Source organism: Leptodactylus fuscus, chromosome 7 (genome assembly GCF_031893055.1).
Source record: "Leptodactylus fuscus isolate aLepFus1 chromosome 7, aLepFus1.hap2, whole genome shotgun sequence".
Classification (NCBI taxonomy): domain Eukaryota; kingdom Metazoa; phylum Chordata; class Amphibia; order Anura; family Leptodactylidae; genus Leptodactylus; species Leptodactylus fuscus.
In genome coordinates, this window is record NC_134271.1 from 21850109 (window position 1) to 21870702 (window position 20594).

Consider the following 20594-nt stretch of genomic DNA (forward strand, 5'->3'; position numbering starts at 1 on the left):
ATTCAAGTGGTCAGAACCCCACCGATCAGCCACCCATCACCTATCCTATGGATAAATGAGAGATGACAACATGAGACAACTGTGACACTATAGACCTGAATCTTGACTCTTGCATCTTTTTATCTACAGCTCATGCAGTTTGTCAGGCGTAGAATGCAAGTACCATAAAGAAGGTAAATGTTTTTTTTTTGTATATGAATAAACAAGTGATATTACGATAAGTTTATAGAACAGTCATAAAGATATACATTATCTTTGCTGTTAACAAATACAGTATACATTGTATATGCCAGCCTTGGTGAACCTGTCACTATGACTGTGTTAGTCAAAACATATACTAATTTATTTAAAGGGGTATTCCCATATGGAACATTTCTGGCATATCACCAAGTTATCCCATAGATGCTGGTTCTACCTACAGTGAGAAAAGAATACACCGCTCTCTCCATTGACTACTATGGAACGGTAGAATGGGACCTCTCTATGAGATTTATCACACACACAGGACAAACATCATTGTTAGGGTAGATTCACACCACCATTATTTAATGTCCATTGTTCTCATCCATCACAGAATGAGAACAATAGACATTAAAAGACAAATACAGATGGAGCCACCTCAATTGGGTATCCATCTGCTGGACCCCAACCCCAACCTTCGACATACAGTTGTACCTGTTACACATTTTGCATTAGAACCCAAGCTATGGTTCTGAATCTATGACATATCAATCTTACAATTCTGTTCATATGCTATTTTAATGTAAAGTGTTGCTAAATGTTTGTACTCTGTTTTACAGCATGCCAGTGTGAATACCAGGGTAAAATGTACAATTACAATGATGTTATCTACAACACCACTGACGGCATCGGAGGCTGTATTAGTGCTATCTGCAAGGAAAATGGCACCATTTACAGAGATATTCATGACTGCCATATTTCTACAACCACACCCTTTACCTTTACATCAACACATCCTTCTACCACTACTAAAGGTATAGATTTAAGTTGATCCGTTATTTGACCTAAAAACCCTGTCTTATTTACATGTTTTATTCAATTGATACCTATATTCTGTTCCATAGAAACAACAGTGACTCTGACTACAATATGCGTTAAAGAGGTCTGCCAATGGTCACAGTGGTTTGATGTCAGTTACCCTGAAGTTGGAATGGAAAATGGAGATTTTGACACATATGAGAATATAAAAGCTAAAGGATTTTCCATATGTAAAAAACCAGAAGAAATCCAATGCCGAGCAGAGAGATTCCCTGACACACCACTAGCAATGCTTGAGCAAAATGTACAGTGTAATGTATCATATGGACTGATTTGCCAGAACAAACTACAGCTACCACCAATTTGCTACAATTATGAAATCAGAGTTAAGTGTTGTAGCTTTGAGAAGTGCGATACAACTCCAAGTAAAGCTCCAACTACAACGGAAACACCTACAACCACTCAGCCAACTACCACAAAAAAAACAACACATCCCACAACAACACCAGCACCTACAACCACAGAGGTACCAACTACCACAAAAGAAACAACAACACCAGGTACAACCACAGTGACGCCAACTTCCTCTCCGACTACTCCTGTTAGCACAACCACATCCAACGTTCCATCTACAACAGTATGTCAACCCAAATGCACATGGACAAAGTGGATTGATGTCCACGTGCCAGGAGTTGGTAAAGATGAAGGAGATAATGAGACATATGATAAAATTAGAGCATCAGGGTACAAACTTTGTTCAAAGCCTGATGGCATACAATGCAGAGCAGAGAAATACCCAGAAACACCACTTGGTAAAATTGGACAAGTAGTCCAGTGCAATCTTACTTTTGGTCTTGTTTGCAAAAATGAAGAACAGGAAGGAGACTTCAAAGTATGTCTCAACTATCAAATTAAAGTTCTCTGTTGTGATGACTACAGTCACTGTGAACAGTCAACAACCACAGAACCAACAACTACATTATCAACCACTACTGAAACTACAACTCCCTCAACAACTACAACCACAATTTCAACAACAACAACACCTGAAACCACTACAACTACACAAACAACTCCAGTAACAACTACAACTACCACAACAACAACTGAAACACCTGAGACAACTACAACAACCGAAACAACTACAAGCACTGCTACTACAACTACTACAACCACTACCCCTGAAACCACTACAACCACAGAAACAACTCCCTTAACAACTACCCCTGAAACCACTACAACTACAGTTTCAACTACCACTGAAACCACCACAGTACCAGTTCCTGACAGCACCACAACAGCCACCACAACACCAGAGACAACTACAACCACTACAACTACTCCTACAACTACAACCACTTCAACAACCACTGAAACAACCACAACACCAAAGCCTACTACTACTACCACAACCACAACTGAAACACCAGAGACAACTACAACCACTACTACAACTACTCCTACAACTACAACCACTTCAACTACGGTTCCAACAACCACTGAAACAACCACAACACCAAAGCCTACTACTACTACCACAGCTACAACTGAAACACCTGAGACAACTACAACAACAGAAACAACCACAAGCACAACAACTACTACAACCACCACCCCGGAGACAACCACAACACCAGAAACAACTACCACTACGACAACAGAAACACCAGAGACCACTACATCTTTAACAACAACGAGCACAACTACTCCTACAACTACGACCACTTCAACTACAGTTTCAACAACCACTGAAACAACCACAAAACCAACTACTACTACTACAACTACTACTGAAACACCTGAGACAACCACAACCCCAGCAACAACCACAAGCACAACAATTACTACTACTACTAGTACAACCCCTGAGACAACCACAACACCTGTACCTATTGTAACCAGAACATTTACAACACCTAAACAAACATCATCAAAAGTAATTGTTGAGACTACAACATCTTGTCAACCACAATGTAAGTGGACAAATTGGATCGATGTTGATATTCCTACATCTGATATTGATGGAGGAGATAAAGAAACCTTTGAAAACATAATATCTAAAGATAAATATGTGTGCAGAAACCCACAAGACATTGAATGTAGAGCTCAAGATTTCCCTGGGATCAGTATTACTAGTATTGGGCAGAAGGTTCAGTGTGACATCACTGTAGGTTTAGTGTGCAACAACAAAGATCAAACCGGACCAGTTAAACAATGCTACAACTACCAGATAAAGGTATTATGTTGTGATGACTACAGCCATTGTAGCACAACTCCTCAAGTAACAACACCTACAACAACAGCAACAACAACTGAAACTACAACTACAACAGAAACAACAACTACTACAACAACAGCAACAACAACTGAAACACCAACTACGACAGAAACAACAACTACAACAACAACAACAACAACTGAAACACCAACTACGACAGAAACAACAACTACAACAACAGCAACAACAACTGAAACACCAACTACAACAGAAACAACAACTACAACAACAGCAACAACAACTGAAACACCAACTACAACAGAAACAACAACTACAACAGCAACAACAACTGAAACACCAACTACGACAGAAACAACAACTACAACAACAGCAACAACAACTGAAACACCAACTACAACAGAAACAACAACTACAACAACAGCAACAACAACTGAAACACCAACTACAACAGAAACAACAACTACAACAACAGCAACAACAACTGAAACACCAACTACAACAGAAACAACTACAACCACCATAACTACAACAGAACCAACTACAACTGAGACTACAAAACCAACAACAACAACAACAACAACAACAACAACAGAATCAACTACAACTGAGACTACAAAACCCACAACAACAGAAACTACTACAATTCCATCCACACCAGGTGGCTGCCAACCACAATGCAGGTGGACACACTGGTTTGATGTTAGTACTCCTACTTCTGGAATTGATGGAGGAGATAAGGAAACATATCAGAACATAATGGAAAAGGGCAAACAAATCTGTAAGCATCCACAAAATATCGAATGCAGGGCTGAAGACTTCCCAGATATCAGTATTGATAATGTTGGACAGGTAGTTAAATGTGATGTCACTGTAGGGTTAGTATGCAACAACAAAGATCAACCTGGAAAAGTTAAACAATGTTACAATTATCAGATAAAGGTTTTATGTTGTGATGACTACAGCCATTGTAGCACAACTCTTCCACCAACAACTACAACAACAACAACAACTGAAACACCAACTACAACAGAAACAACAACTACAACCACCATAAGTACAACAGAATCAACAACAACTGAGACTACAAAACCTACAACAACAACAACAACAACAGAATCAACTACAACTGAGACTCCAAAACCTACAACAACAAAAACAACGACAGAATCAACTACAACTGAGACTCCAAAACCTACAACAACAACAACAACAACAGAATCAACTACAACCGAGACCCCAAAACCTACAACTACAACAACAACAACAGAATCACCTACAACCAAGACTCCAAAATCTACAACAGAAGGCTGCCAGCCACAATGCCGGTGGACACACTGGATTGATGTCGATAGTCCTACTTCTGGAATTGATGGAGGAGATAAAGAAACCCTTGAGAACATAATAGCGAAAGGTGAACATGTGTGTAAGCATCCACAAGCAATCGAATGCAGAGCTGAAGATTTCCCAGATATTAGTATTGATAATGTTGGACAGGTAGTTAAATGTGACATCACTGTAGGTTTAGTGTGCAACAACAAAGATCAACTTGGAAAAGTTAAACAATGTTACAATTATCAGGTAAAAGTTTTATGTTGTGATGACTACAGTCATTGTAGCACAACTGCTCCTACAACACCTACTACAACAAAAACAACAACTGAAACACCAACTACAACAGAAACAACCACCACAAGTACAACAACAGAATCAACTACTACTGAGACTCCAAAACCTACAACCACCACCACAACAACAACAACAACAACAGAATCAACTACAACTGAGACTCCAAAACCTACAACTACAACAACAACAACAACAGAATCAACTACAACTGAGACCTCAAAACCTACAACTACTACAACAACAACAACAGAATCACCTACAACTAAGACTCCAAAATCTACAACAGAAGGCTGCCAGCCACAATGCCGGTGGACACACTGGATTGATGTCGATAGTCCTACTTCTGGAATTGATGGAGGAGATAAAGAAACCCTTCAGAACATAATAGCAAAAGGTGAACATGTATGTAAGCATCCACAAGCAATCGAATGCAGAGCTGAAGATTTCCCAGATATTAGTATTGATAATGTTGGACAGGTAGTTAAATGTGACATCACTGTAGGTTTAGTGTGCAACAACAAAGATCAACTTGGAAAAGTTAAACAATGTTACAATTATCAAGTAAAAGTTTTATGTTGTGATGACTACAGCCATTGTAGCACAACTGCTCCGACAACACCTACAACAACAAGAACAACAACTGAAACACCAACTACAACAGAAACAACTACAACCACCACCACAACAGAATCAACTACAACTGAGACTCCAAAACCTACAACCACCACCACCACCACAACAGAATCAACTACAACTGAAACTCCCAAACCTACCTCTACAACAACAACAACAGAATCAACTACAACTGAGACCCCAAAACCTACAACTACAACAACAACAACAGAATCACCTACAACTAAAACTCCAAAATCTACAACAGAAGGCTGCCAGCCACAATGCCGGTGGACACACTGGATTGATGTCGATAGACCTACTTCTGGAATTGATGGTGGAGATAAAGAAACCCTTCAGAACATAATAGCAAAAGGTGAACATGTGTGTGAGCATCCACAAGAAATCGAATGCAGAGCTGAAGATTTCCCAGATATTAGTATTAATAATGTTGGACAGGTAGTTAAATGTGACATCACTTCAGGGTTAGTGTGCAACAACAAAGATCAAACTGGAAAAGTTAAGCAGTGTTACAATTATCAGGTAAAGGTTTTATGTTGTGATGACTACAGCCATTGTAGCACAACTGCTCCTACAACAACATCTACAACAACCACCACTACAACAACAACTGAAACACCGACCACAACAGAAACAACAACCACAACCACCAAAAAGACAACAACAGAATCAACTACAACTGAGACTCCAAAACCTACAACAACCGAGGCTACAAAGACTACCAAATGCTTCTGCCACGTTGATAACAAATTCTTCTTACCAGGTAGGTATTCAATTCCTTCTTCAAGTGTACTGATAAATTAAACCCTAACTCCTCGTCATGGACCTTACTGAATCTTGCAATCTGCTTTTTCATTCATCGTTTTAGGTGAAATCATCTATAACAAAACAGATGCAGCCGGTTGCTCCTTTTACGCGGTTTGCAATGATTTCTGTGAAGCTGAAAGATTCAATGGACCTTGTTTACCTACAACAACTCCATCAACAACCACAACTGTCAAATCCACCACAACCACAGCACCTACAACAACCGAATCAACTACACCCGAAAAGACAACTACCACCACCACCATCACAACTACAACTTCAATTGTCACAACACCTACAGAAGGTTGCCCACCTAGAAAGGTAACAAAATGTCATCAAACAAATGCAATTTCCATTGTGAGGCAGGGTCGTGCCTTAATTGCAGCAAGGACTAACACATGCTACTATATATTTCACCTATAGGCTAAGACATTATATCCTTGAGTCATTGGTCGTTACTATACAGATGAAATGCATAGTAATGACAACACAGATATATTCAAGGCAACTCTCCTAAAAACTGCAATACCAGACAAGGCCATTTGAAAGTGTGGTGCTGTTAAGTCTTCACATTTTCATGGCAGAAAGAACCTCAACAAATGGGGGGAATGGAGAGGGGCTGACTTTGTGTTATCTGAAATCCTATAACTGTGCCAGACTACATAATTTTTGATGATTGTATATCTTACATTCTCCAGACTGATGAAACATGGATGCTCAATAACTGTACAGTGGCCACATGCCATGGAAATAATGTTGTTACCATCGAGCCAGTGAAATGCCCTGAAATCAAACCACTGAGCTGTGCTAATGGATTCCCACCTGTGAAAAAGATGAGCGCCGATGGATGCTGTGAACACTACGAATGCGAATGTAAGTTTTGGAAGTGTTGCGTTTCGGAACATTTACTATACGTAAATGTTCATTGCCCAAAATCTAATCTAATTGTTCTTCACGTGTCATAGGCGTGTGCAGTGGATGGGGCGATCCTCATTACATCACCTTTGATGGAACCTACTACACTTTCCTGGACAATTGTACATACGTTCTTGTACAGCAGATCACTCCCAAATTTGACAATTTCCGTGTCCTTGTCGATAACTACTTCTGCGACGCTGATGATGGGTTGTCCTGTCCACAGTCTATCATGGTCTACTATAAATCCAATGAAATTGTGTTGACACGTATGCTGTACCAAGGAAAGATGAAGAACAGGGTAAGAAACTTGAGTCACGAGTCCTACTTCATTACACTAAGGAAACCCCTCCACTCCCAAGATAGTCATGACCACAAGTCTACCTACCAAAATTGCACAATCGGACCAGTAATATTACACACTAGTAAAGGTTTGGGGATGACCAATAAAACAGACCCCATTTGTTTTGTAGCCTAGTGACTAACCAGATTGTATCTATCTGCTGCCTAAAAATTGTAATAATTTGTCTACAGATTCGATTCAACCAAGATTGGGTAACTCCAGGGTTCACCAAGGATGGCATAACTATAAGCAGTGCTGGCATTAACATGATTGTGGAGATCCCAGAAATTGATGCTTTCATCTCATTTAGTGGAATGATCTTTGTTATTAAACTGCCATTCAGCAAATTTGGTTACAACACTGAAGGACAATGCGGTACGTGACGTTAATGTGAACGTCTCAAGACATTTTCTGAACTATACAGACGTGAGCATTGAGACCTATTGTTATTTTGTCTTCCAATACAGGTACTTGCTCTAACAACAGCACCGAAGACTGCAGAATGCCAAGTGGTGAGATTGTGAAAGATTGCTCCAAAATGGCTTACCATTGGAAGGTCAACGTAAAGGACAAGCCATACTGTAATGTGCCACCTCCTCCACCAACTACACCACCTTCTAAGCCTACCCCACCACCTCCAACATGCCCACCATCTGAACTGTGTGAGATCATCTTGAGCGAGTAAGTTAGAATAATTTAATGCTGTTCTCCTTGGCTTAATATTTCCTACTTTCTGTGTCTAGAGATCATCAGATTTTCCAAAAAACATGAACCATGTAATATTATGTATCCAATATGTGACCGACCTCTCGGTGTCTGTGTTGGGAAATTTCTTGCATATTGTGTTCCATATATTTCATGAGAATCTGGAGTCCTTACCAATATTTCAGCGAATGTAAGCGTGGACAAATCTGTCGATTTATGACTTTTTCTGTGTTTTTCTTTAAGATTTGTTGTCTTAAGAAGAGAAAATGATATTCATTCTATGTAATTGTATAGAAATACATGATTCATATCCCTTTATTTCTTCTTATAAAGTGTCTTTGCTGAGTGCCACAAAGTCATTCCTCCCAAGCCATATCACGAGGGTTGTGTCTTTGATGCCTGCCGTATAAGAAATGACTCGATACAGTGTTCCAGCTTGGAAATTTATGCCTCTTTGTGTACTGCCAATGGCGTTTGCGTGGACTGGAGAGACAAGACTAAAGGGCATTGTCGTAAGTATCTCTAAGGTTATTTTTTGAATGTGATTTACAGCCAAAGGAGGAAACATAAAAATTAGACTGGAGACTTTGTTTCCATTTTCTAAGTTGTCTTTAAATTTAAAGGAATTTTTTTTCTAAAGTTTTCCTTTACAGCTCTGCTAGTATGTAGTTCATTGCATTTAATACTATCCGTAAGTTCTCCAAAAATCTAACGTCCTCTTTTTGTCTGAAATGCAGCATACAATTGTCCTGCCGGAAAAGTCTACGATGCCTGTGGACCAATGCACGCTAAGACCTGCGATAGCAAGTACGCATCCCTGTTATGTGCTTTATTGCTTCACCTGGGTCACTGGTTCAGTAAATGGGTTATCCAATTTCTAATGGGACTGTCTCATGATAACTCTTTTTCCATAATCCCTAGGGTGGTTCCATGCTTGGCACCTTGCTCTATTATCTAAACTTAGCTCACCCATGTATCACAGTGTATAGACCTCAGCAACCTATTCCAAGATAGTTCCACTGGGATACCCCCCAATTGTAGGAATGGGGTTGTTTTTCTCCCTAGTCTAAATGGAACGGTGATGGGAAAGATTCTCCTCCATTTCATCTTGGCAATGAGACCAATGGAACGAGTCGAGCACTAAACTTCGGGTTGTCTTGGTCAATGAGATTCCAACTTTTTGCAACTTATCTCCAGGAAAGAGGACTAGTTACTGTAGTGGGAAACCTCCTTGAATTTAGGATTTTGAGAACAATATGTCCCCTAACCATTGATGTATATGTACTTTGCACTTAAAGCATATGGATATAGGTTTTTTTTGTTACTATCATTGCAGGGAAGTTGACAACCTCAGCAATGGACAAACGGAAGGCTGCTACTGTCCTAAAGGATCCATGCTGTTTAACCCTTTCACCGATGTTTGCGTTACGAGTTGCTGTATGTATCCATATGTACATTCATTATAACGTTTATAGAATGTATAGAATGTCTATAGAAGCTATAGGTGTACAATTGAAAGCTTAGTCCGATGGTGATTAAATTGGTGGCCGTGTCCAAGTATTTGTTCAAAATTTCCTTTGGCGATTTGGAAGAACTTTCCAATTTGGTCTTACTATATTATTGTTGCAATTTCTTCCTGATCTTAAGACCACAGGTTTATATTTCTAGCTTCATGGGCTGAAAGTTGTCATAGGTAAAGGGGAAGAGTTGGTGACCAGGCGACCAAAGACAGGGCTCTACGCCTACGGATATATAATTATAGCTGTAAAATTCTGTTCTGGTGTTCTCAGAAAGATCAGCCCTGACGTATACACTGCACAAACTAGTAATAACCTATGTGCATGCTAAAAACTGAAATCATATCCTTATTGGTGAATTTGATGACAAATGCTAATATATTTGTTTTCTTCCAGCTTGCGTTGGCCCTGAAGGAATGCCCAAAGGAGTGAGTTAAATTTATACATTACTATTATATGTAGCTCCTATCATAACTGGTTGGAGTGCTCATTTAAGAGAACTCATTGCCTTCTTTGTTTTACATCTCATGAAATCTATAATGTGCCTTGTGTTCACAGCCTGGAGAGACATGGACAAGCAACTGCAACCAGTGCACATGTGAGAAGAACTCCCTTACTGTCCAGTGCCAGCCAATGTCATGTCCACCACTAGTCGACATAACTTGTGACAAAGAAGGATTAGTTGTGAAGGACTTGCCCGATCCCGATCAGCCATGCTGTCTGAAGAGAGAGTGTAGTAAGTGTTTTTTATAATATTTCACGACGGCTGGCTCTTCTTCGTGATGGTGGATGATGTATTAATATGAACCATCTTTCTCTCTGTAGGTTGTAATCGCACTTTCTGCCTGCAGAAGGAGAAGAGCTGTCCTCTTGGATTTGAGGTTGTCCCTACACTTTTGGAGGATGACTGCTGTCCTACATTTACCTGCAGTAAGTACTATAGATAGTGACTAACAGTATGTCAAGTTTCCGTATCTCCAGCAGGGGAGGTATTTGATCAAATACTACTCGCTCATCTCTAGTTGTCACCACTGGTGTTTAGACGTTGTCCAAGCCACTTTCTTACAAGGGGCCATTGGTGAGAGACAAGGCCATTGGCCCTGGCGTTGAGAACTGTTGACTATTAACATTTTGGTCAATTATATGTCAAGAGATAAACAAAAAAAACCAAAAACCTCAGACAATACATGGACAAGAAGGGCCACGGATTCATTTTGGATCAATTATTTAGGTGGTATGATGTGCCATATTGCTAGAGTGAACTCAGCCTGAATAAGACTCAGTTCACTCATCCATTGGCTTTCATGACATACAAAGCTGTATGTAATATTCAGAGGAGGCGCAGAGGGTGCAGTCGCACCGGGGCCCAAGACCCATAAGCACTAGCACCAATATTGAGATTGCAGCTTCCATCTGGCCCATAAGCCAAGAAGACCCACAGATTACCCGAACCACACTAAGGTGGATTAAACTCCTTAGCACCCATAACCATCATTACCAAGGATTCCCTGTAGGGATGAGGTAGTGAGCCCGGACAAAAGATTGCAAGACTTTAGTTACGCCATTGGTAATATTCTAATATGTATTTCAACTTTCTAAAACAGGAGCAATGGAGGTCTGTGTATACCATGAGACCCTATACAAAGTAAGTACAACAATTTAACCTATTACAGTCTAAGCTATCACTTGGATAAGGACTATCTTCTAGTGCTCATTTATTTTTCTTTTAATAGCCTGGAAATGTAATCCCACAAACCAGCTCATCCTGTCAGAATTGCAACTGCACCAACGATAAAGATTCCGAGAGCTCACTGTACAAAGTCTTATGTAAACCCATACAATGCAAGACAGAATGTGAACCGGTCAGTCCCATATTCACAATTTATACCATATGGACGTATTTTGGTGGCTTCAACATTTAAAATGTATTCTGCATCTTGCAGGGAACCGAGCTCGTACATTCTGAAGATTCTTGTTGTGGCACATGTAAACCTAACGCATGTTCAATAAAGCTTAGAGACAACTCCACCAAGATTTTGAAGGTACTTTTTTAGGATCACTATGTTATAATGGGGGGTTTGGAGATTTGTATTAGATTGCTTTTACGAATTTTTGACCTACTATAGACCTTCTCTACTAAAATAACTTCCTTGTTTCGGTCAAACTTTCCAACCCATCTTTTCGGATACATATTTCGATGTGCGAAACCTTAGATATTTGTCTTTGTAATAAATCAAATTTTTTTTCAATGTATTCACAGCCTGAAGAGACCTATAGCCCACTAGATCAGCCATGTGTGGAGTACGAGTGCCACGTCATTGAGGATCATTATGTTCCCGTGGAAGTCCGAAGAACTTGTGCCATCGAAGATTGTCCACTTGTACGATCACTTAATATAAAAATGTATCTAAACCACAGAATAATTCTGACCTGAAGATGTTATGAACTAATGAATGATATTTTTTTTTCGCCAGGGCTCTGTCTATGAGGAACAACCAGGTGAATGTTGTGGCAAATGTGTTACTGTTGCCTGCGTGATCCACCTACGTGACAACACAACAAAAGTTATTAAGGTATATTCAATAGGTCTATTTTAGGGTTCTTTCCACCATCTGCACCGACGTTTTAGGAACAAGTCTATGGTGGTCTGGCCTCAGGTAGAGAAGGAAAGAGAAATGTAGATGCTGCTAAACAATATGGATGGTTCAGGTTTTACATTAGTGAGGTTATCTCCTGCTTAGCTTCTTGCACCCGGACCCATGAGCCTTTAGTTACACCCAAGCTCTCCCCTCATCCAATGCCTCCCACCCCATCATTGGACCTAGTGTATATGTATGAGTTACCACCTCTCCTATCTGCCTTGTTGGTATTGCCAGAGAGCTCAGCTTGGGTTAGATGTAGAACATTGGCAAAAAATCAGAAAGTCTCACATATCTTGTATAAAAAGTGTAAAAAGTTGGGATACGTGCCAATGTACAGCATATTCAACATTTTTATGTCAATTGTCCGGTGGAAATACATTGATATGATGGAAGTGTAAAATCTTAGATATTTTTCGACATAACATATAATTTTTATATATATCTATTCGCAGCCTGAGGATGATACATACAGTCCACCAGATGAGCCATGTCTCAAGTACGAGTGCCACGTCATTGAGGATCACTATGTACCCGTGGAAGTCAGAAGAACTTGTGCCATCGAAGAATGTCCAATTGTACGATCATATTCATACGAAAACATATCTAATATACATATTGATACAGAAGACTTTGTGAACTTAACGCATGATCATTTATTCCCAGGGCTCTGAATACAAGGTCCAACAAGGTGACTGTTGCGGAAAATGTGTGCAAGATGCCTGCGTGTTCCACCTAAGTGACAACACAACAAGAGTTATGAAGGTATATTTAATATGTGCATATCTAAACCGTTATCGTTGCATATAAATATGCTGCTGTCCATCCTTTTTTGTCACCATGTGGTACCCCATCCTTACATCAGACTGCTGTAGGGTACATGGCGGTCTCATTGCACTCTGACGCTATTGCTCAATGTTGACATCTGCTTTTCCACTCACCCCTTTCCCTTCATCGCTCTAATTCACATCCGAAACAATGGCCCTGTCCTCCTCTCTACTGTATGAGCATTCTCCCTTCATCTACAACCCCACCTCCCCAACTGTAGGTCTATTTTACAGGTATGACCGACTGCTTCTCTTATCTGTGCTGTTCATGTTGGGTCTCTTCCACTTAGAGAACCTCTCCAGCAGGTCTTGGCCATCTTCTCTCCTCTTCTGATCGGTCACTGAAGGCAGACAATACAATACAACTAAAGCTAAAGGAATATTTAAATACGTTTTCCTTGATAATAAAGGAAAACTCACTCTAGCACCACCTTTTGGAACATCAAGACATCGTGGTGGATGAAAGCCCAACCAAAACAGTACACTGCTTCATACTGATGAAGGGCAATAACCCCGAAACAGCTGTCAGTGGATGGGTTTCTCCTCCTTTTGGAAACATATGCTCTGGTTTGGATCAAAACGAGGCATTAATCTTGCAAAGGGTTGTGCTAGAGTGTGTTTCCCTTTACAATCAAGGATTACTTATAAATATTACTTTCCCAGAATTCCTAGTAGAACATGCAAAAGCAGGTGATATAGTATCCACTTTCACTTTAAATAGATCAATTTAATTTTATTTTAATTTGATTAACTTGTTGAAGGGGATCTCTATATACCACAAGGCCATATTATTTATTTGCGCACCCCTGACTGTACCTGTGCTATGCTCAAGTATTTTATCTTCATCGATGACCACTAGGGGCATAAAGGAATAACTTCCTTGATTCCACTCCAAATTTTTAATTTTCAATACACATCTAGTAACATGGAACCTTAGGTATTTGTCTACATGATATATTATTTTGTCTATGTATTTGCAGCCTGACGATACCTTCAGCCCACCTGACCAGCCATGCGTAGAGTACGAGTGCCACATCGTCGAGGATCATTACGTGCCCGTGGAAGTCAGAAGAACTTGTGCCATTGATGATTGTCCACTTGTACGATCACTTAATATAAAAATTTATCTAAAACACAGAATAATTCTGACCGGAAGATGTTATAATCTAAATGAATGATATTTTTTCCCCAGGGTTCCAAATACGAGGTACAACCCGGCGAATGCTGTGGACAGTGCGTAACTGTCGCCTGTGTGATCCACCTAAGTGACAACACAACAAAGATCATTAAGGTAAATTCAATATGTACATGTTATTATATGTCTCTACACTACCATAGTGTGTCTACCACTGTATGTGTAGTCTACTGAATGCTATAGCCAGTCCCATGAAATGTATATGGATATACTACCATCAGTCCCTTATAATGTATGCTATGGGCTGTCCTGTGTTATGACCATATAGAAGCTTGCTCCTTACATCAGCCTGGGTCGGTATACGAGGTCGCTGTTGCTCAGTTTTGACATCTTCTTCTCTCCTCCACCTTGCTCAATTATCATGACCCATACACTGTATGGGTACTTCCCTCTCACCGACACTCCCCTTCCCCAGGTCTAGTGTATAGATGCAGCCTCCTCTACATGTAGGATCTAGGTCTGGTTTAGGGAATCATTCCTTCCCAAGTCCAAGTATTGTAGTCAGGCTAAGTTCCTGGATCACTAACTCATCTCCAGAAATCAGATAACCATAACTTGTAATATTACTGATATTATATTCTATAGTAACTTAGCTCTATCTTATAGTTCTATACACATTTCCTACCATATAGTATATATGTTAATTTTTTTTCAGCCTGAAGAACAATACATTCCAGCAGAAGACAAGTGCTCCACCTACACCTGCTCAAGCACCTATGACGTAGTGAAAACAGACAAGAAGTGCCAACCTCTCGATCGCTCCAAGTGTCTGGAGGTTTGTCTACCCATATAGTCATATTTTCTGTCTATAGAAGAGACTTCCAAACTGTAATAGATCTAAATGATATGACTTATTCCTTACTGACACATCGATAGCGACTGTCAGTAAAAATTTTTAGAGTCCTGTATAGGAAAAATGGAGTCTCAATGCTATAAATGTAGATTAAGAAATGAACCACCTGAGAATATTCTATCTGTAACCTAGCAGTGTTTCAAATTTTTCTACTGTTTCCATGTAAAATAAGTAGTAAAAAAATAGTAATAAATATGAAAAACGCGATAACATTCTCTGGGAAAGTGTACGTCTTCTTTACTAATCTGTGCTTTGTTATACAGGGTTCTATCAAATCTGATGGCTGCTGCGAAACTTGCGAACGTAAGTACACCTGGGTGTCTCATGGCTGTAATTCTGTCATTGTACATTACTGTAGCTGCTATTCTGCACATGGTAGACTAGAATACTCCAAAAATGCAATAAAACGACTGGGAACCACTGATATTTATTAGGAGGATATACAGATACCTTCTATATATAAGGCCAGGGGCGTAACTACCGTGGTAGCCGCAGAGTGGCTGCCATAGGGCCCGGGATGTTAGAAGGCCCGGTGGCAGCTGCTACTGCTGAGGATTTTGTAATTTTATTTTTCAATAGGCCATTACCTGTTGGAGTAACTCCAGCAGGTAAAGTGCCCCATCTACTTACCGATCCTGGCTCCTGCTCACGGCCTCCGGCACTTTCCCTTCTGTGGAGTCGGCTGTTAGCAGGGGCTGGGATCGGTAAGTAAGCCCGTGGTACTGCGAACCCCACAAATACTACTATCATAATACTCAGGTGGTCTTTTCAGACCCCCAAGTATATTGATCTGAGGACCAGGAAAGGTGAGGGAACATAATAAACACTGTTACTTACCTCTCCTGGGGCTGGTGCTTGCATCGTGACGCAATCCCCTGCTCACATGACATCCTATACACCATTGAAGATGGCCGATGTCAAATGTTTGCCTTCGGTCCTCACCATTCCTAGTTATGCCACTGTATAAGGAGGATATACAGATACCTTCAATGTGTAATGAAGTTATACAGATACCTTCTATATATAAGGAGGCTATACAGATACCTTCTATATATAAGGAGTTTATATAGATACCTACTATATATAAGGAGGATATACAGATACCTTCAACGTGTAATGAAGTTATACAGATACCTTCTATATATAAGGAGGTTATACAGATACCTTCTATATATAAGTAGGTTATACAGATACCTTCTATGTATAAGGAGGTTATACAGATACCTTCTATATATAAGGAGGTTATACAGATACCTTCTATATATAAGTAGGTTATACAGATACCTTCTATATATAAGTAGGTTATACAGATACCTTCTATGTATAAGGAGGTTATACAGATGCCTTCTATATATAAGGAGGTTATACAGATACTGAATACTGATCTAAACCTTTCCAGTATGTAATTTATTTTTCCCCTTTCTACTACAGCTGTTGTGCCAGGATGTGGGCTCCATAAAGAGACCCAGCGTATCAAGACCAGCACTTGTGAATCCGACCAGGTTGTGGAGTTGTCCTACTGCGGAGGAGCCTGCATGACCTCATCCAAGTAAGTCACCATGAAAACGTCCTTAAACCTTCCTTCTATTATTCTTTAGACACTCTTACTTTGCAAACCATATATCTGTATTGGGCAGGTTTCTTGAGTTAACCCCAGCCAAATTTCTTCATGTGAAGACTGTACATAAAATGCACAGAAAAAAAGAAATTATAGTACTTCTTCATCTTATCTCCTCCTTTCCATTAGTCCTATTTTGCCTCATTTTACAGTAAAAGTAGAGAAATATATTACTAAACCTTCTCTGTGCGTATCACTAGATGAGCTATGCCGCTTTCCGCCTCTCTCCTCCCTGGTCCTGAAGAAGGAGCCTCTTTGATGCTTTTCTTTTTTTCAGTAGGGCAAAAATAGCATTAAAGGGGTTTTTCAGGTTATATTAAATGATGACCTATTATATATATCATCAACTGAAGATGAATGGGGGTCCCACACCCAGCCATGTGACTTCACATTCATCAAGTGAATGGGCTGAGCATTGATACCAAGCGCAGCCGCCATATAATTGTACAGTGCTCTGCTTGGCTTTCTGTAAAGAGACGCACATTGTGCCTGTGAATACTGCAGTCTCTTTAACCAGCTGATTGATGGGGGTCCTGGATGCCCGATCTGCCCACGTACAGGTCATGAATTAATAACCCCAGAAACCCTTTAAGCCCTGTCCCTTGACTAAGCCCATCCCAATCAGTCAGTTTTATGATGAAGATGGAGTAGATCCATTTGGTTCCCTGCTTGGGGACCCCACAGTAAAAAAGCAGAAACCCATAGACTATAATGGGGTGTACCTGGTTTCCGGCCAAAACGCTTGAAGGCCTTCTTTCTCCGTATTTTTAAAGTGGAATGGGGAGCGGAATCCCCAAGTGGAGACAAGGCGCAAGTGTCAACCCTACCTTAGTGCCATACTGAGTTGCAGAACTTAAGGCCAGGGACATAACCCAGACAGAACCATAGTACCATTTTTAAACCACATCCTCTTTGTGCAGGTACTCCGCTGAAGCAAACACAATGGAGCACAAGTGCAGCTGTTGTCAGGAAGTCAAGACCAGCAAACGCCAAGTGAACCTGAAATGTCGGGATGGAACCAGCACCGTCTACACCTACCTCTATGCCGAGGAGTGTGGCTGTACCCACACCGAATGTGCCAATGACACCCAGACCTCCAGCTCGCAGCAACATCAAGAGGTCCAGAGCGAACAGCAGACCAACCAGGAGCAGCAGATACAACAAACCAACTAAACAACAGGATCAATTTCTCTATATGAATTACTCGGAATCAGAACTTTAATAAGAACTCTGACCACCGCATCCAAATACTCTGTAAAACATACTCTACCAATGCGCGTCTAATGCTTTGCTTTACGACTGCCAAGATTTCCTCAGCAAAGCCTCCGACCTTTTATCTACTTATATTTTGGGACTCCTACATATTGCTGGGCTTTTTGTTACGCAGGATTCCTTTATAGCTATACATGTGTAACCCTTAGAATTTTGCACAATAACATTTGATTTATAGTTTATCGTATTTTAACCCCTTAGTAATTCTAGAATAATATCAGGGCTCCGATATATTGATGACAGCCAGTAGAGAGGGCGTCTGTATCGTAGGATGTCCACGAGGGACATGACCCTCATTAGGATCCAGCTCAGGTCCATATAAGCATTTCATTCAATGAAGGCAAACCCATTGCTGCTCCGTGTCATCATGTTTACAGGATAACAGAATTAGCTGAATCGAGTTCATTTATCAGAATTTAGCTAATAGGTAAAGATGAAGGACTGTGTTGTTACGTTTCTTTTTTTATTTAATGTTTTTGACGCCAGATTCCTATTTTTCTAAAGCTAAGCTCTTTGATCTATTTATTGGTCTGGTTGGAGATTTCTGATATGTATGGTGTGTATTTTCCTTGTTCCGTGCCATTGGGTCTAGAGAGTTATGTGTTTATTGTATTTCCAGAGTATGAAATATGATTTCTATTAAAAATCTTTTAAGCATTTTAAAAAGTTTTCGCGTGGGGTTTATGTTCTTCTCAAGTGTACAAGGATCTATAATATAGAAAAGATACATGGATAGGGTTACACGAACGTTCAGCTCTCTGTTATTCAGGTCTGAATGGGGAACCGATAGATGAAGAGCCTAGCTGCTTAAAAAGCAGTTACCTGAGGGCACCCATGGACCCCATAGCCAGTGGTTCTCAACCTTTCTAATGCCGTGACCCCGCAATACAGTTCCTCATGTTGTGGTGACCCAATTCAGTTTGGAATGTGCGTCCATAACGGGGTGCGTTCCAGCTGAATAGCGCTGCTGCAGACAGTAGCGCGGCTTCTGAGTGGCTAAAGCCATCGGAAATATGTATTTTCTGATGGCTCTAGGCATACCTCCCAACTTTTGAAGATTAGAAAGAGGGACAAAACATGCAATTCATTTTTCATGTGCTCCCACACAGTATAATCCTCCTACAGTCACCCGTACATTATATATCCCCTCGCCATCTCTCCCCCAGTTTCATATAACCCCTTCATCTGCCCACAGTTTCATGTCCCCCCATCTCTTCCCCCAGTTTCATGTCCCCATCTGTTCCCCAGTTTCATGTTCCCCCATCTCTGCCCAGAGCTTCATGTCCCTCCATCTCTGCCCCCAGTGTCATGCCATACCCCTCTTCATCTGCCCACAGTTTCATGTCCCTCCATCTCTGCCCCCAGTGTCATGCCATACCCCTCTTCATCTGCCCACAGTTTCATGTCCTTCCATCTCTGTCCCCAGTGTCATGCCGTTCTCACTCCCCTTCATCTGCCCCTTCAATATGTTCCACCTTAATGTTTAAAACAAAAAAAACCTCTTATACTCACCTTCCATCACTCCCCCGCTGCTCTCTACGCAGTCTCGCTTTCTCATATAGTTGTAGGCGCGATGTGACGTCATCACATCGTGGCTACACATGCAGAAGTCGCAGCACAGCGTTAAAGCAGGAGCTGGCTGTGAAAGCTCCTGCTTTAATCGCCTGTGTGTTCAACTCATTGGCATCCTCCGGGCGCCGATAAGTTGAAACCGGGACATACCTCCCACCGACTGGGACGGTTGGGAGGTATGCTTTAGGCGACCCCTGTGTTTTGGTCATTGGATCCCCACCGGGGTCGCGACCCACAGGTTGAGAACTGCTGCCATAGACCATGATGAGGTTTGCCAGGTGTCCGTCAGTATAAAACCAGAGAGAAGAGTCCTCCTCAATTTTAGACGGAATCTGCTAGGTTCACATCTGCAACACAGACTTAGCCTTAGTGGTAGAATTATTTATATGTTGTCTAAATACTAGGAACCCATGCACTTTGCATATGGATCATGGTTCTTTATTATACAGACATAAGCACCTACAGTATATGCCACCTTATGACACAGTAAAACACCATACAGATGTGTCCTTTATAACCTTTTCTCTTGGCTGGACATAGATATGTGTGCCATGAGATGACCAGCTTTTCAAAACAACATATTTCAATTTTCTATCGCAAGATATATGTCCTATATATGCCTATCCTATGAATTGCTTCCTGTCCAAGATTTTGAATCATGTCATGGTAATATAACCCAAGATAAGGGTAGACATATTAACATAGTAAATAAGGTTGGATAAAGACATAAGACCAAGTTGATCCAGAGGAAAACAAAAAACCCTACAAGGCTGATGCCAATTGTTCAATCACAGGAAAAAAAACCTTCCCAACTCTAAATATGGGAATTGGATT

The 20594-nt window shown here is 40.6% G+C and overlaps 1 protein-coding gene across 1 annotated transcript in view; it reads left to right on the forward strand.

Annotated features, from left to right (window-relative positions):
* MUC5AC (mucin 5AC, oligomeric mucus/gel-forming) overlaps positions 1-18854 on the forward strand; it is a 32540-nt gene extending 13686 nt beyond the window's left edge. The window contains exons 29-51 of the mRNA XM_075281260.1: positions 130-173; positions 801-995; positions 1086-6260; positions 6366-6625; positions 7003-7177; positions 7270-7520; positions 7754-7937; positions 8030-8243; positions 8601-8779; positions 9005-9074; positions 9604-9704; positions 10181-10212; positions 10343-10520; positions 10610-10714; positions 11389-11429; positions 11518-11646; positions 11728-11826; positions 12045-12164; positions 12259-12357; positions 15101-15220; positions 15562-15601; positions 16730-16847; positions 17837-18854. Of these exons, the coding sequence (XP_075137361.1) occupies positions 130-173; positions 801-995; positions 1086-6260; positions 6366-6625; positions 7003-7177; positions 7270-7520; positions 7754-7937; positions 8030-8243; positions 8601-8779; positions 9005-9074; positions 9604-9704; positions 10181-10212; positions 10343-10520; positions 10610-10714; positions 11389-11429; positions 11518-11646; positions 11728-11826; positions 12045-12164; positions 12259-12357; positions 15101-15220; positions 15562-15601; positions 16730-16847; positions 17837-18089 (8182 nt within the window). The 3' untranslated portion in view covers positions 18090-18854. The remainder of the gene's footprint in view (positions 1-129; positions 174-800; positions 996-1085; positions 6261-6365; positions 6626-7002; positions 7178-7269; positions 7521-7753; positions 7938-8029; positions 8244-8600; positions 8780-9004; positions 9075-9603; positions 9705-10180; positions 10213-10342; positions 10521-10609; positions 10715-11388; positions 11430-11517; positions 11647-11727; positions 11827-12044; positions 12165-12258; positions 12358-15100; positions 15221-15561; positions 15602-16729; positions 16848-17836) is intronic.
* Positions 18855-20594: the final 1740 nt, after the last annotated feature.